The sequence below is a fragment of the Sceloporus undulatus genome, chromosome 4 (assembly GCF_019175285.1).
Source record: "Sceloporus undulatus isolate JIND9_A2432 ecotype Alabama chromosome 4, SceUnd_v1.1, whole genome shotgun sequence".
NCBI lineage: Eukaryota > Metazoa > Chordata > Lepidosauria > Squamata > Phrynosomatidae > Sceloporus > Sceloporus undulatus.
In genome coordinates, this window is record NC_056525.1 from 188,502,316 (window position 1) to 188,515,841 (window position 13,526).

The 13,526-nt window shown below is 37.2% G+C and overlaps 1 protein-coding gene across 4 annotated transcripts in view; it reads right to left on the reverse strand.

Moving 5' to 3' along the window:
* Nucleotides 1-1,748: 1,748 nt before the first annotated feature.
* CEP192 (centrosomal protein 192) overlaps nucleotides 1,749-13,526 on the reverse strand; it is a 77,321-nt gene continuing 65,543 nt past the window's right edge. For 2 of the 4 annotated variants that reach the window (XM_042462717.1, XM_042462716.1), the window contains exons 40-47: nucleotides 10,955-11,153; nucleotides 10,236-10,315; nucleotides 9,747-9,842; nucleotides 6,926-7,045; nucleotides 6,470-6,588; nucleotides 4,769-4,877; nucleotides 3,417-3,475; nucleotides 1,749-2,667 (exon numbers count right to left, since the gene is read on the reverse strand). In XM_042462717.1, coding sequence (XP_042318651.1) covers nucleotides 2,529-2,667; nucleotides 3,417-3,475; nucleotides 4,769-4,877; nucleotides 6,470-6,588; nucleotides 6,926-7,045; nucleotides 9,747-9,842; nucleotides 10,236-10,315; nucleotides 10,955-11,153 — 921 coding nt within the window. In that variant the 3' untranslated portion in view covers nucleotides 1,749-2,528. Of the gene's footprint in view, nucleotides 2,668-3,416; nucleotides 3,476-4,768; nucleotides 4,878-6,469; nucleotides 6,589-6,925; nucleotides 7,046-9,746; nucleotides 9,843-10,235; nucleotides 10,316-10,954; nucleotides 11,380-13,526 lie in introns of those variants that run through there. The other 2 variants (XR_006103469.1, XM_042462719.1) reach the window with 2 other exon arrangements.

Consider the following 13,526-nt stretch of genomic DNA (forward strand, 5'->3'; position numbering starts at 1 on the left):
CCCTTTGAGGTTTTGATCCTAAGGTTATAAATAACTAATGGGAAACACATAATGAAAAGTGTTCATCTACAAAATTATAACTGAATGATCCAGAAATTTTTAAAAAAATAATATATATTTTATAATTTTAAACATGTGAGTGCATGAAAAAGTGACTTTGCATTTCAGTAGAAGCTGAAATGCTGTAAAAATAACAAACAGAAATCGATCTCATGTATAAGTTGAGGGCAAGTTTTGGGGACCAAAGTTAGGGATTTTGGTAAGACCTGTGGATAAGCTGAGGATAAAACTTTGAGGCTCCTTAGGTCCATGGTGGCTCTTCAGCATTTCCCTACAGTGGACAGAGACTGTTTCTGTCGCAGTGAGGAGGCACCAAAGAGCCCCAGTTGCAGCCATTTTTTTCCTCTGAGTGAGGTTAAATAGTCACAGGTGCCCTCTGCCCCTTCAATTCCGCCAAGAAACCTACTTTTACAGTAGACTCTCCCCAGAATGGAAGCTTTTTACTGCTGGTCTGTCCACAGTTGTCTGCAGTGGTCAGCTTGTCTTCTCACAGAAGGTGAGAAGGTGGTGGTGTGTGTGTGGAGAGTCAGTTGGTGCGGAGCCAAAAGTAAAAGGAGCTAAGGCAGGGAGGGAGAGAAAGTGTGTGTGTTTGTGACTGGATCACCCTGCACTCTGTCTGCTTCTAGCAGGTACAGGGGGAAAGTAGGAAGGAAGGTGTATATGTGTTTGTCATTGAATGAGCTGCCAACATCGGCATTACCATATTGACACGTATGCAAGTCGACCCAGGATTTTGGGGTCAATGTTTGGGCATAAATTTCTTGACTTACAGATGAGAATATACGGTAAATCTAGCTCTGCTCCAGGTGAAGCCAAGAAAGAAAAAAGGGAAGAGTCAAAGTCTTGTGACCCTTTTCTCTGATACTTGGTGATGCCAGAGATAAATCACATTGTGTACGAGTTCTTCTCTGCATCGTCCAGAAAATGGCAATACTCAACTTCAGCAAGCATCCAGTGTCACAGGCTACTTTGAATGTGGATACTATATATTGCTAACCAGCCATAAACAAGGATTCTATTAGGTAGAAGAACAAAGTTTAACCGGATAATAATGATAACAATTCTCTGCACCTATTTAAATTGGAATTCAAGCTACTAACTTCACTGATCGCCAGATCACTGGCAATGGAGTATCAATGGTGATACTCCATTGCCACCATTGTAATCATCAGCCTACCACAGAACACAAGCAAACCTTCAACCTACATGTCTATACCAACCTGGAATCAGGTGGTCTACTTAGAAATGTGGAGCAAATGTAGGGTAGGAGGTAAGAATGCCATAGTGGGAGAAAGCCCACCACAACATGGTTCTTGAGCCACCTGTGGTTTGGAAACACTGTACTGTACCCCTCTGTGTTATTGACTCAGGCACCATCAACAAAACTAACTAGGAAAATTGGCTTTTCGCATGACAGCTATTATAAATGTCCTTCTACAAGGGAATTATTTCCAGCTATGTCAAAAGTGGTGTCTTAGGAGAAAGCATTCATTCAGTACTGAAGGTATACCAGCTTCAAACATGGAAATTTTGGCTCAATTAATTAGCTGTCCCAAAAGTTTCAGCAATACTGCTTGAGGTTTATTTTAGTGCCATTCCTATGTAGGCCGTGGCCACAATGTACAACCTAAGCTGCTTTAGTGGTGTTAGTGGTCAAAGCAGAGTTGAACTAGGAACATATCAACTTGGCAGTTTGGATTCTTCAGCAGCTTTAAGACTTTAATTAACACAAACAATTGTGCAACAAAGGAGCTGTGGAGAAGACTGTAGCGTGAAAAGAAATATGGTACAGCTGATGTAATCTACATCAAGTAGAATCCTCAAGTTTTGCTAAAAGTAGATAACAAATGCAAATATAGATGTCCACCCTTATCTCCAGTATTGCTTTCTGAAGATTGATTTATCCATGGTTAGTTACATTCTGAAAATATGCAGTCCTCCCCTCTCCGTGATTTTTTTTGTCTGTAGTCTGTTACTGGTAATATTACTAGTACAGGGATTGGTACTATCCGTGGTTTCAGGCATCCACTAGGGGTCTTGGAATGTATTCCCTGGAGATAACTGGAGTGAGGAGTGGTGGGTACTGTACCTATCAAAGGTAATTACACCCTTTTTGAATTCTGCCTGAAATTCAAAGCCAGAAAGGAACAGTTAAGGTGCACAGAGTTTACTGAAAGGTGCTGTATAAAGGGGAAGAATTTAAGGAACAAAAACTTTATTTATTTTTTAAAAATTAAGTTTTAAGACTCAAAACTGCAATTTGTGAAGTCATAATTCATAAAAAAATAGGTAAAATGTTGCTTTCCAGCCAAAGTGCAGTAGTGTACAATTCAAGGTAACGTACAAAATTTATTAAAAATTACAAAAAGCTCATTTTTTTTACAAAATATAAGTTTTAGTGTATAAAAACATTGTCTTTCAATAATTTAGTTTTCAGTTTAGCACACAATGTCAACATCAATTTGTAACTATTGTTCTCCCAAACCCACACCAATAAGCTCAATCCTTAGTGTACCACTTTTGTCTGTCTCTACCAGTAGTAAGCTTCTGAAAGTGCCTGGTGACACTGGTTTGAATTGGACTGGTAAATTGCAATAGTGGTGAGATCTGTAAGAAAGAAAATAAGACGTGAGATATTTTTCACAACCTGATTAGGTTTTATTGAGACTTTTGTAGAAAAGCTTGGGTGTACAGCTATAAGCTTTTCAATTCTGCATGCTTTTGACAGAAACACAAAATGTTATCTCAACATCTAGCTGGAATTTTACAGTCACTGGCATTGTACCTGCATATGGTGTTCAAACTGGTGAGGAAGCACCATTGTGCCCCACTCCATTATTTCTGAGTGTTCGATAACTAAAAATCTAATTGTTTTCCATAACAGTCTCTTAAGAGCTTTTAGAGGAAGTCACCACTACCTTTTATAAGATGGTAAATGACAGGATATATAACTATTAAAATAAATATTCATTGTGAGCTTCTCTGAAGCTTCTGTAATTAAGATGGATTATAAATGGAAAAACACATTTAGTCACTTCTTGAATCCAATTTTTGTTTAACAAAAACTGTATATGTATACTTTTATGTATACTTTTTACATTTTTTAACCTCCTCTCATATAATTCTCATTCTATTACTACAAAATAAACTTCATATTATTATTGATTCTGAGACAGTAACAGCTGATAAGCCATAAAGCAAACTGAAGCAGTTCACATTGAAAGTCAAAATGCTGACATGGCTAAACTAGAACTTGTTGTCTGTTTTATTATAACCCAGATTAGGATCTCCAGATAGGTTCATTCACCTGAACTGTGATTAAAAAGATTAAAGCTTCAGAATATAAATTTACTGACCTCAAATTATAATGGAAATGCTTGATGTAAAAAGGTTCTCTTGGATTTTTGAACTTTAGCTGCAATTTAATAAGGAAGTATTTAGAAGATACACCTTACTTTATTCATTTAAAAATGCACAATTCCTAAGGGTAGAGCAAAAATGTTTGAAATGCCGGTTTGAGAAATAGGTTTATTGTAAGTTTGGTCACCAATCAGATCATCACTGTATCTGTTTCAACATTCCATTTCAAGTGTAACCCTCACATACTAAACTAAGTGTAGGCAAAGAAAGAATTGCTGAGGCAAGATGGCCTAAGAGACCAATCAGCTTTATTCAAAGACATGTCTGTGTTAATCTGAAAAATCAGTGTTGTAGCACCTTTGAGACTAAGTGAAAGAAAAATGGTAACATGAGCTTTCACAGACCTGAGTCTAATTCCTCAGATGTCTATGAGGAGGTTCTCAAGTCTGCAAAAGCTCATGCTACCAGTTTTTTTTAAGTTTCAAAGGTGCTACAAGATCCCTTTGCAAAGCAGTCAGCTTTAGTCTGAAATAGTATGTCTTCCCTGCCTGGCTCTGAGCAGCAATGGGATGAAATCCAATAAATATGGATTTCACATATCACCAGTACAGAAAGTATGGGGTCACATGATTAGGATTGTGGTTGTGGTTATTATATTCCTAATTCCATTGTCCCTTCCCTTCACATCCAGGGAAGAAATTTGATTTTTCTTGAATGACACCCACCTACTGACAACTACAGAATATCCTCTCTGCTTTGCTGTATCATGGTTCACTAAAAATTGTCATTTGTGGAACCTTTTTCATCTCAATGTTTTATGGTGGCTGACAAAAAAAGTGGCTCAATGGCAAAAAAGAAAGATTTATTGAGACATTTTTTTCTTCAGTGTTTTTGTTTTGATACAGGAGAAAGAAATGGAGGAGCCATTATTTCAGATACCTCATTTGAAACATTCTAAAGCATTCAAAACTAGAACCTGGAACGGTGCTCAGAAACAAATTGGAAGCCAGTGCAGTTGGATCAAATTTCTGGTGATATATAGATGGTCTTTAAAGAACATGCAAGGCTACCTTCTTACTGCTTTACTTTGCACTCATTATAGCTTCTGAACATTTCAAGGGTAGCCCCATATAAAGTGCAGTACAACATTTTAACTGAGAAGTAATTATGGCAAGGATCAGTTTGGCTAAATGTATTTTCCCTAGGAAGGGTACAGCTAACACACCAGGTACAACTGGGCAAAGACACTCTTAGCCAAAGATACCACCACAGCTTCCTGTGACATTCATTTTTAAGTATTCGTTGTATTACTAGTAAGATATTATATCAGCGCATTTTGCCAATTTACCTTATTTATAGAGGTAGAATAATTTCGTATGCTGATTTTCAGTGTGCTTGATTCACCAATCCTTGTTGGAAGAAATGTATAAACATCTTCTTCAGCATATACACATTTCCTGATTTTGAAACAGAAAAGTGAAAATATTGTTAAAAAATCATAGTCTTGGAAATATTTATGGCAATGTTTTTTACTACTTTAAAATGTGGGGAAAGCCAAGTTCTGAAGCCAAAATTTTTGACACCTTCAATTTCAAAATGTCTGTTCTGTAAGGGCCCACCAAACCATATCACTATTTACTTTCAGACATCTTATAAAAGCTCATTTTACAAGCAGATAATATTGGTGGGGCAAGTTCTTGTACAACTCCAGATTTGATTTTATGTTCTTAATGATGAACTGTTGAAGTAAAAGAATCGTTTGATAGAATACAATGCAACAAATCCAGTACAGTGGTACCCCGGGATACGAAATACCCACGTTACGAAATTTCCGGGATACGAAAAAATCCCATAGGAAATAACTGTTCCGGGTTACGAAGGTTATTTCGGGTTACGAAGAAAATTTTGGTGCTTTTCGGCGCTATTTCACACGAAATCGCGGCTTTTCCCCATTAGCGCCTATGGGTTTTCGGCTTGCGAAGGCTTTTCGGGTTACAAAAGCGGCGGCGGAACGAATTAATTTCGTAACCCGAGGTACCACTGTAATAGTACCCTTCTGGTATATCTCATGGGAGGTAACTGAAATTTCACAGAAATAGAAGGTTTATACGGGAGGTGTGGTTCATTAGTATAGAAATCTACTATCAGTCAACCTTAATGAAAGTAACTCATGTTTTCTGTACCACAGCAAGCATAATTTCTACATTGCCTTTTACAGCATTCCATTCTGAAAAGTATTGTGTACAATAGCATGAGACATTTGAATGAAGGTTAGACTATAGATACCTGCATAATAAATGAAGCAAATTTCACTTTACTTCATGCATACCCAACCATGTGAGAGAAATATATGCGTAGAGAAAACAGACAAGTATGCATTTGTTTCTAACTAAGCTGAGTCTCTACTGTATGTTCTTTCCTACACTGAAGCAACATTTGCTTCATTTGTTGCATCAGTATTCTAGCCTTCTTCCAAGGATCCCAGAACTAAGTAACAGGTATGGACAAAATCAGGATAAGAACAGAGGGATTGACTAAATAAAACTCGATATGCTTTCAAGGTTTTGCACTAAATGTGTTTGGTTGTAAAGTGGGGGTATTCAGAGATATACTGTATTCATATTTTTACACTGCTTGATCCTTAAGTATTTTTAACACAATATAATCCCATACCATATTCCTAAACAATGGCCATTGCATTACTTGAAATTGATTAGAATATTTATTTATTTATATCACACCTTTGTCCATGTGTGGGACCCAAGGCTTCTCATAATAATTACAGGCTTAAGAACTTTGAACAGAGTAAGCATCTTACTGTTTCACTATCAGAACAACAGGACCAACTAATTGATCAAGTGTTACCAAAAACATCATAGTGTTATACATAGCACAGCAGCTATTGCTATTTCATATAATGACTATAATACAATACTGTGCATCTGCTGCAATACCATCAGATAACATGCTATACAGCATATGCTTACTACATTTAATGTGTTGGTAAAGAATGAGTGCACAGAACATTTATATTATCTTATTTACGTACCAGATTTTGTTATCAAAGGTGTCTGGATAATCTATTCTTTGGGACACATCTCGAACACTAACTTTTACTAAACCAGCTGGAGAAACTTCCTTTTTGAAAGCTTCATTCACCAAGATACCCTGTTGAAATAAACATCTCATGTTAAATATTTATCTACTCAAACACCGGTGTACAGTTTTATGTAGACAATGAAGTGTACGAGAGCCAGCATGGTGTAGTGGATTCCACTCAGCCATGGAAGCCCAGTAGGTAACCTTGGGCAAGGAACACTTTCTCAACCTCAGGGGAATGCAAAGGCAACTTCCCTCCAAATAAATTCTGCCAAGAAAACTCAGTGATAAGGTCACAAATAGTCCTTGGCCTTCCTCCATCCCATTCTACCTTTAGAGGGAATAAGAAACTTAATAACTTTAAGGATGAATTTACTCAAAGAAAAAAAATCATTAAAATACTCACCATTCCACAAAACTGAAGCCTATGCTTGTCCTTCAGGTGAGGGTTGTGAAGTGGGTGACATTCAAGATCCCAGAACTGAGAATAATGTCCTCTATCTCTAGGCAAAAAAGTGACTACAACCTACCATGAAATAAATATATAATTGACTGAATTAATAATTGTAGAGATGCTGAAAGTACTAAGAAACTTAATGGCAAATAAAACTACCTCAACCAGACATACAATCAATTTTCAGAACCATGATTAAAAAAGGGCAAAAACAACAACAAAACAACATGTGTTGTTTAACCACTGACAAAATTTGTGCTATCAGTTTAATACTCTTTCAAGTCACTTAGAACTTTCAGGTTAAATCCGTTGTAAGCGGCAAAGAAAAGGAAACCATGGTAATAAACCTGAAAAAAGTACATGGCATTGATTATATTACTCGGGCTATAATTCTTTTCATGATGAAAATCTGTGGAAAGAAATTATTATTGAGTAAAGATTACTAAGTAGGCTGGAGTAAGAGCAAATCAAAATCAAAAGGAAACAAGACAGCTTGGAAGTAAAGGGAGAGATAATGAAACTTGTTTAGCTGGCAAGGTAGGATAGAAAAATTGAAAGGGCAAGAGAGGAGTCAACAGACATAAGCGAAATCAAATTTGGGGCTCCTGCTTTGGAAGCTAGTTCATGGAGATATAACCCACGTGATTGTGGGTTGTGCCTCTGCGGCATCCAAAGAATTGATATCCCACATCTAAATAAGCAGCTGATACTTGATTGTATTATTTTTATTTGACACAATATATACACAACAAAGCTGTAAAAAGTAAACATGAATGCTGAAGACAGCTACGTTCAATTATCTGTAAAATATTCACAGATGAATTAAGAAAATATTTGCAGAAAATGGCCTCATTATTTTCAGGAAGGGCTGCACCCAGAATGCATGTATGTGCATAAGTAAAAACTCTACATATGGTGATGAGAACCATTTTTTTTACTACAATCCTGGTAGAAGGGCTCTTCTTGCTGAATGAGAGCAGTCCTGATCCAGGGCATGTGGCTCACTACATTTCCTACCTGCCTAGTTTATCTTTCTACCTAGCTCTCAGAGACTGTTCCAACATTTGGAAAGATCACAGAAACAAAATTAGCCTATCAGATGAATGGTAAGGCTACATCCACTTAGGATGTATTACAATGCAAAATTAAAGCAATTTGACACCACTTTAACTGTTATGATTCTCCTACAAAATTTTGGGACTTATCATTTGGCGAGCAAGCAAACATCTCTGACAGACAAGGTTGAATATGTCCCTAAACTAGAAATCCCAGCATTTCTATACTAAACAGTATACTAAACAGTAGTATAATCATATTCAATTTACATTTCTTACAAGTTTCTTATGACAGTTAAAGTGGTGTCAAATTGCTTTATTTCTGCAATATGGAAAAGCTATTAGTACTCAAGTTAGGCCCGAAACAGACAGACCAAAAAGAGTGGCTTCCAGCTATTTCGGGGGTGTGGTGTGCACATGGTACATGCCCCCGGATCAGCCAGAAGCCACTCCAAGGCTGCCTAAAGCAGCCCAAAGTCGCTGACAAAAGGAGCACCGAAAGAGTTCTCCTGCTACTCGCATATGTGAAGATGGCCCACTTTCAGAGCTGGCTGTGCAGTCACCATGATCCCCAGCCAATCAGGGGCCAATCAGATCCAGAAAACCAAAGCTTAAAAATCACTGACATGGGAAACAAAGATAATAGGAAAGCAGCCAAAAGTCAGACCAACAGCCTATAATCAATAGCACTATCAACACCATAGTTGTTATTAATTCGGCTGTCTCTGGTGGGGCATCAATCAGAACATCTTTCCTTAAACCAATATTTTGCAGTGGTGGTTGGATCTGTTGTCCGTTGGTATTAACATGTTCAATAAGTTGGATCTATTGCCCGTTGGTATTAACATGTTCTTACCAAACAGCACTCAACTTCCCCATTTATTCTACATTTTAACACTGTCTGCCAGCCATATGTCCCAGAGATTCTGACACCAGTTTGGTATAGTAAAGTGCTTTTAACTGTTTTAATCATGATTTTAGTAATATTCATATTTAATTCTTTTTAAAATTTTGTAATCAATATTTTAATTGTCTTTGTTTTTTAAAGCCACCTTGGATCCCATTTTGGGAGAAAGACAGGATATAAGTGCAATAAATAAATAAATGATAAATAAATATTACTCCTCTTTAGTATAATTCACAGTTTACCAGAATCTGGCATCTTCTCCTCACTCCTTGGCTTTAGTGCCCTAGGAGATACAAAAATGAAAAGGAATCTTGCACAGACTAACTGAAAGATAAAAGTTTGGTAGCATGAGCTTTTGTAGACTTGAGCCTACTTCCTCAGATGTATCTAGATTTGGAGGAAGTAGGCTCAAGTCTACAAAAGTTCATGCTACCAAACTGCAATCTTTTAATTAACCTCAAAGGTGCTGCAAGATCCCTTTGCATATTGATTTTCCAGACTAACATGGTTATGTCTTTGAATTCTATAAGATACGATGCCAGCTATCCCATGACAATATTACCAATAAAAATTTCATTTTATAAATTAAATTCCGAGTAAAATGCCTTGCACATGGTTGAAACTAAATAGTAATATAACCCTATTATATTTATATTTCTTACAAGCTTTGAGAAGCTGAATGAAAGAGCAGCTTCATTTTATATCCATGCATTTGTCTGGTAAAGACTAAGGCTTTTGGACATTAGTGGATTTTCCTTTAAAGGAAAAAAATTAAAAATGCAAGAAATAAGATGCATACAAATAAACTTACTTTTTCTTTTCCATGGGCTTCAAGAGTACCAGAAAGAGATGAACACTGAAAAGCAGTATATGTAGCTCTATATACTTCTCCAATTTCATCTACACCCTAAAAAACAAAACAAAACAAAAAACAAACAAAAACCCTGCAATGAATCAAACCACCTTTAACCAAGGATGAAAATTTCAGTCTATCCTAGAGGCTACCTTCACATAAATGAAAGAAACATGTGGCCCTATTTAGACAACTAATGTTCAATTTCTGGACAACTAATGTTCAATTACTAGCCCAAAAGAAAATGAGCATTCAACTAAAGTGTCAGTAAAGACTTCCAAAGCAGAATAAACAATTATTTCTAAATGTACTAAATTTATTTTATAAGCTTGCTTTCCAGAAAGAATAAGACTCTAGCTGCTGTTAATGTCAAGATAGCTCCATTTAGGGTATAATGTGGACCCTGGCTCTTTGAAAACCATCTCTTTTTTCATATTTTCTACTCACCTTGACATAAGGTGGTGCAAAAGATGACAAAAACCATTTTACATTTTCATCTCCATTATTTTCAATCTCAAGGTATTTCTCTGTAAGGAAATATATATGTAACAAGCCAAAGATCACACACACTATATAGAAATCTGCACCAGTTATACAAAACAGCCAGCACTGCTCTCCCCAAATCTCTGGCTCTGAGTTGCCCTGGGGTGCACTGTCATATTTCAAAACCTAATTCTTGCTTCTATTATTGAATAGTCTGTTCTGTTCTTCAAATCAGAAGAAATAGAAAATAGGGAGGGGGAGTCATCTTTATACAACTCTTCAAATGTACTGCCCACTCCAACAGATGTTTTCACAATTATGCTGCCCATGGATTGTGTTTGTACCTACAGGCCACTCCCAATACTTTTTTCTGCTCAAAAATGGTTATTGCTACTCATAGAAGTCTCCAAGAGAAGTGTATCAACTTTATAACAAAGTATATGTATACACCCCTCGCAGCTAGCTAGCAGTATATAGTTGCTTCACCTTGCATAAATCATTTTATGGGTGCTGTGTATTTTCTAGAACAAAAAAGGTGGTCAATTCTTATTTTAGTTGCAATCCACAAGTGACAATTTTGATTACCATATTAAAGAAAAACAAGCTAATACAATTTTCACTACTACAATATGTTTCACTACTACAATATTTTATCTACCAATCATATAAAAGACAGAGATTACCTGAGGTTTCATCACACTTTGTCTCAGGAAAACACACAGATCTACTCTTTACTTCAAGTTTTGTTGAAGGTGGCTTTTGAAGTGGTCGTATGTGAATTACAGGAAGCTCAGGATGCTGAAAATCACCTACTCTTGTAACAGGCAAGTCTTTCCCAGATTGCTTTTCAGAGGCATCTTCCCGAATCTGTACTCTAAGAAGCTATAGGGGGTGTGGTGTGGAGAGAGGAGGAGATCAACACATTTTTAATATGAGATGTTAGAAATTTACTTTGAATGTCCATTCTTGTATGTAAAGAAGAAAACAATCACTTATGGGTTACCTCCTTTAATTGCACAGTGAGGCAAGAGTCTCCTGATATTTAAAGAGCAGAATCTGGTTCTTACCTCAGTTCTTTCCACAGCCAAGCTAAACAAGTTAAATAGGTCTGTAAGAAAAGTAACCAGAAAGATGGAACATAGCATAACTAGACACTTTGGCAACTAACAGAAAAACAGTGTGCCTCCAATGAAGGTGAGTACAGATGTATCCTACTCTGCATACCAGAATGGTCTTTCCGTGTAAGTCCCAAAAGGAACCATTCACTGAAGGGATACAGCCAAACTAGAAATTCCCAGATAGGAGAGTCAGTTGTCTGAAAGAATGCAGAGGTAGCACTTGCTGCAAAACTCTCCTGCCATAGGCAGCCACTATGGAGTGAAAGGTGCCCAAGTACTAACCAGGCCCAACCCTGCTTAGTTTCTGAGGTCAGATGAGATTGGGAATGTTCAGGGTGATATGGTCGTTGGCATAAAGCTATGTGGACCTGAGCAGGAAGCACAGTGAGCTGTGGGTGGAGTAGGATGGAAAGTACTAAGTACTTATAGGTGGTAAAATACAGCCTGCCTGTAAGCAACCTAGCTAGAGTACTGAGATTGGTTTTTTACCTTAAGCAACTGATAGAAGGGACAGAAAAGGTGCCTACAGCTGTCTAAATGAACAAGTCCTCTAGATATAAATCCTGTGGCCTCCTGTGATGTTTTTTTTCCCCAAGGAGCATGAGAAAGAGAATGAGACAGACTAACAGAAAACAGCAGAAGAGTGAATTAATTGTTGGCCAAAAAAAGAAAAGAAAAGAAAAGATTCAGAGAGCTCTTACATGTATCTAGTGAAAAGTGAAAGCCATCACAAAATGAATGCTGACTGATGGAAGCACTGGAATAGGGGTGGGTAACTGGAGGATGGTGGGGCCAATTATCACTCTTGTACCCCCTCTGGTAGGCCACATCAATGCACAAAAGCCCCCAAATCCTGTTAAAGAAAAGGTGCTTAAAAAAAAAACTCCAGATGATTTTTCCATTTGCATGCCTTAGAAATGTGCCATAACCCTCCAAATGGGCTGAAAAATAAAACTAAAAGCAAGCAACACTGCTTCCTGTTTCAATTTCATTCAACCCTACAGCTGGCAATTTTTCTAAATTTTTCTTGATCACTTTCCATATTTTATTGTAGTTTTCAAATAGATATTTTCAAATAAATATTTACAAATGAATATTTTCAAATAAATTTTCATTTCTCTTTGTAGAAGAACAGATTTCAAATCTTAGAGTAACAGCTTTCAAAGGATTGGAGATTTAGTCACGTCTTTGAGAACTGTGTGGAAACTTCAGGTTAGAAAACTACTATATATCCTTGTGTATAAGTCAACCCCGTGTATAAATTGAGGGCAGGTTTGGGGGGCAAAATCATGGTTTTTGATATGATCCATGAATAAGTCGAGGGTCAAACTCAGGGGCATGTAACAAAGCATCTAAATGGAGAGAAAAAAACACCACTTCACTCCCTTCTTCTCCCTCTCTGGACCTCTCCCAAGGGTCACAGTCTGGGCATGCAAAATGTGGACACAAACCTCCAATTCCCCCTCCCTTTTCCACAACGTTCCCCAAGGCTTCTGGTTTGCTAAAAATAAATAAATAAATAAATAAATAAGGGGGGGGGAGGGGAGATACAGACCTCTGATTTCTCTCCCTTCTCCACACCTTTCCCCAAGGCTTCTGGATTGCAAAAGGGGGGACAGAGACCTCTGATTTCCCTCCTTTCCCCAAGGCTGCTGGCTTGCAAAAAATGGGGACAGAAACCTTCGATTTCTCTCCTCCCTCCCTATGGCTAGATGACTTCTAGTCTTAGCAAAAGCTCCATGCTGCTTGTAGAAAGGAGAAAAGGAGATACACTAGAAGACTGTAGATTGCCTACCCCAGAGAGTGAAATTAGAATTCTCCTAAAGAAATTATAGCAACTACTGAATTAAGTTTCCACATAAGCTAGTCTTCATTAAATAAAGGCATAGCAAAAAACTGGGGACCTAACATAAGAATATGAGCAAATTTAAAACATGGGGTCAAAAATAGTCTTCCTGAAGTGAAGAGATGCTCCAAGAAAGAAAATTTGATAAAATTATTTGCCTATTATTTGAAGATGCATAAACTGGCCATTTGGTTAAAGAAACAAGAAGCATCCATCCCCCCTCTGGTGTTCATTTACATTTGTGCTAAAACAAAATAGATGGATCTGGTGTGTGGTGTAATAAACAAGCTT